Source organism: Corvus brachyrhynchos, unplaced genomic scaffold (genome assembly GCF_000691975.1).
Source record: "Corvus brachyrhynchos isolate BGI_N302 unplaced genomic scaffold, ASM69197v1 scaffold246, whole genome shotgun sequence".
NCBI lineage: Eukaryota > Metazoa > Chordata > Aves > Passeriformes > Corvidae > Corvus > Corvus brachyrhynchos.
This window is the reverse complement of record NW_008238447.1, coordinates 365,316-368,945: the sequence shown is the minus strand read 5'-3', so window position 1 is coordinate 368,945 and position 3,630 is coordinate 365,316. Positions and strand designations below refer to the sequence as shown.

The following is a 3,630-nucleotide window of genomic DNA, read 5'->3' as shown; positions in this document are numbered from 1 at the left end:
GAGGCACCAGTTCCCCCGCACAATGGCCGCTCGCCCTCCCCCCTTCCTTGCCTGCTTTTCCCCTCCCTCCCCGAGCCCGAGCTGCCGCACCCCCCGCGGGAACCGGGGCGCGGACTCCGCCGTACCTGCAGCGTCACCTCCTCGGGTCTCCAGTGCGGGCGCAGCCGGCGCAGGAGCTGCAGGGCGCCTTGGCGATACCCGGGCCCCTCCCGTTCGCTGACGGTGATGTCCAGTTTGGGAACCTCCGGCGAGCCGGGCGGGACGTGGATGTAGTTGGACATGACAGCAGGCAGAACGCGGCGCGACACGGGGCGACGAGAACGAGCAGCCCACGCTGGCGCTTCCTCCGCGGCGGAACCGGCAACTGAGGGAAATTTCCACTTCAGCTCCCGATAAAGCGACTCCACCTCCCCCGGCTGCAACGCGGAGCAGCCTGGGAGAGCGGGCGGAGCCGGGCAGAGCCCTGCCCTCTGCCCGTTCCCCTCACCTGCCTGACCCCTCCAGCATCCACCTTTCCCCCTCCAATGCCCCCCTGTCCCACTCAGCATCACCCTGCCCGCCGCTGGACCCCGCGGCCGTGGCGCAGCCAGGGAGGGGATTAACCAAATGTGTTCGGGGCTGCTGCGGGAGAGCAGGCGTAAAGGAATGTGGGGCTGGCAGCTGCCGCGGCGCCGCCCGGGCCGTTACCGGGCGAGCGGTTGATCTTAATCGGGCTTGGAGTTATCTGCTGCGGTTGATTTTTTTGTCTTTAATTTGCGTCTCGGCTTTCGGAACCCCTCACCGCCTCTCCCCTTTTGTTTGCCATGCCCCTGCAGGGCGCGTACCTGCTCAGCACCTTGATCCGTTCCTTCTACAGAACAGTTACATTCTTTCATTTTTTTCCCCCTGACTTATTTTATTCTGGAAATGTTGTTGCCTTGAAGTTATTTTCGGCGGGGAAAAAAAAAAAAAAAAAAGCCCAGACTATACCGCAGCTTGTACCAACCAGGAGAAAAACAATCCCATCTTTTTTAGAAATATTTTGATGCTCCCCCTAATAGTCCTACGAGTATCAGCCTCCTTTCACATTCTATGATCTTCCCACATAGAGAAACACTGAACAAGAAGTTCCTCTGTAAAAACTACTGAATTGAGTTAGACGAAGACACAAGAACTATGTAAACAGAGTAATAATCGGGCTCTCCCCTGAAGAGCTGTTACTCTAAAACAGACCCAGGTCAGGGGATCTTTAATCTTAGTATTCTTTTCCATCTAAACTTTGATTCAGACCAAGCGTTTAAAATCTTCAGAGCCAGGAATCTGTCTGTGAAGCTCGAAAAATAAATTTTCCTTCTGCTGTATTTTAAATTAAAATTTAATGTTTATGGGTTGGTGTTATTAGTGTAAGTATGTTTTTCTACATTAATAGGATTTTTCTATCAAGGATTAAAAGGGAAAGAATATTGGGGTCTGAATCAAATTTCAAATGCCATAAAATTTCACCCATTCTTCCATTATCCCACTTCACTTTTTCTTCTATGCAAGTAAGGATATTTTGAAATTTAAATGCCTTGAAAAATAGGTTTCTTTTAACACATTCACCTTCATACACTGTTTAGCCCTATAAGTCAATATTACCATGGAGGCATGATATCACTCTACCAGATCAAGCATGTGATTCATGGTGGCCTCTGCTTCTGCTTAGGCAGTTTGGTAGATGATAAACTAAGATTTATTTGTAGATTAAGGCCAAAGTGATATTTTGTTGAAATAAAATATCAAAGGTTGAATTTTCCAGCTTCCAAATGTTAATTTTAACAAGAACTGGTCTAAAAGAGATTCAGTCTTGCTAATGCTGAGAATAATAAATACATCTACCAGAAGGTTTCAGTCGTTAACTCTGAGAAGCCTTGTGAACTTACCCAAGTCTGATTAGATTTCCATAAATTGTTTGTTAGTGTATTTTTAACATAAAGGGGGAAAGTTGAAGCAGTCATGGTGCTTAGATGGTTTGGGAATTATAAGAGCTGAACTTCTGTATATTAAATATTTACAAAAGTAGATGAAAGAACCTGAAACACTTAGGCAGTAGCACTCTCATGTTTCTGGTCATGGTATAAAGACACATCCTTTTGGCTTATCCTCATGGTGCATTGGGAATTCTTAATTCCTGTGGTTTTAATTTTTAAAAAATTATAAAAATTTCTGGTTTTCCTAATTCCTGTTATTTTAATCAATAAAAGTTACAGTTAGCTACTCACCCGGTTTTCTTCCGTTTTTACCTTTTGTTTCCCACAAACATTTGCTGTGTCCAAATCAAACCCCCAAGAAATGTGTTTTCTCTTAATGCTTGATGCATTTGCAAGTCCACTACACCAAACTAAACTCATTCCAAGGTTGGTCAGAGATGCTCGCAACAAGTAACTGAAGGAAACAGGATGTTTTACTTCTCTCCCAGGCCTGTGCTCTACCAGGCAGCCTGTCTGACCTGCATATCCTCCTCATTCTGCCATTCTCTTTTCTGCTAATCAGGAAACAGGTAGTGCCATTTAAATTATTCCTATGCTTTTCACCTTGCCTTTATGTCAGCGCTGGACACTTTATAAGCTCTTAAAAAAAAAAAAAAGGCAAAAAGAGCAACATTAGGATCAGAACCAGTTTTAACTTCCCAGGTGCAGTTCACTTGGCTGCTTTCCAAAGCCAGCAATTGTTTCAGAAGGACTCATTGTATAAATGTGACTAGAAATGGGACCCCTTCTAGTCATAATTAATTTTAATAACATTTTGCATAGTAGCATTTCAAAATGCTTTATATTGTCCTAATCTCACAAATAAAAGAACTGAGTCATCAGAGAGTTAAATCTGCCATTAGACCAGATAGTGGGCTTGGACATAATTTTTTGACATCCAGTCCTGTCCTTTGATCACAGGATTTCTTCAGTGCATTCAAGCATATAATTTCTGTTCATTATCCCACATATATTATTTGTTTCAAGATGAATCATGTCTCCGTACACATGGTATAAAACTGTAAGTCAGCTTTATATATTTATTTATTATATTGATTTTTGAAGTGCTGGTGGCCTAGTATCCATACTGATTTACCAGCAACAACTCTTGACACACAAAGTTGATTGTTCTGTCATGTTTATTGTATTCTGTAAACAAATTTCATTTTAATCTTGGGGAAGGTGAGCTTGAAATAGTTTATTTTACAAAAATCTTGACACTTTAGAAATTTCTTGAAGATGGATACTGCTTGGTATGTTGTTGAAATGGTAAAAACTCCTCTCTCGAGCAAGTTGCTTGAAAAAATAATAGATTATAGCTTTCTCAAGTGTATTTTGAAAGCTGTATGAGACAGTAAAAAGCCTCAACGCTCACTGCAGTTTTACAGTTCAATTTTCTAGTAGGCTCCCAATTACTGACACTCATTTAACACACTCCATATCATAACCTGGTTGCAGTGAGGATTTCTGCAACATGTATAGACAGCGAGGCCTGTGGAAAAGAAATAGAGACCGATTCTTGATAGATGTTTTTCAGACATCTTTATTCTCCAGCCGCATGGCCGGACGACTGCCAAAGAGCCCCGACAATCAGGGGACCAGTAGGGAGTAGGGAAACCCCATGCCTCTACGCCAGGGTCGC

At 43.5% G+C, this 3,630-nt stretch overlaps 1 protein-coding gene across 1 annotated transcript in view; it reads right to left on the bottom strand.

The window, feature by feature from the left end:
- Positions 1–707, bottom strand: part of ETNK1 (ethanolamine kinase 1) — a 25,909-nt gene extending 25,202 nt beyond the window's left edge. Inside the window, exon 1 of the mRNA XM_008635567.2 lies at positions 126–707. Coding sequence (XP_008633789.2) covers positions 126–548 — 423 coding nt within the window. The 5' untranslated portion in view covers positions 549–707. The remainder of the gene's footprint in view (positions 1–125) is intronic.
- Between the last annotated feature and the right edge of the window lie 2,923 nt (positions 708–3,630).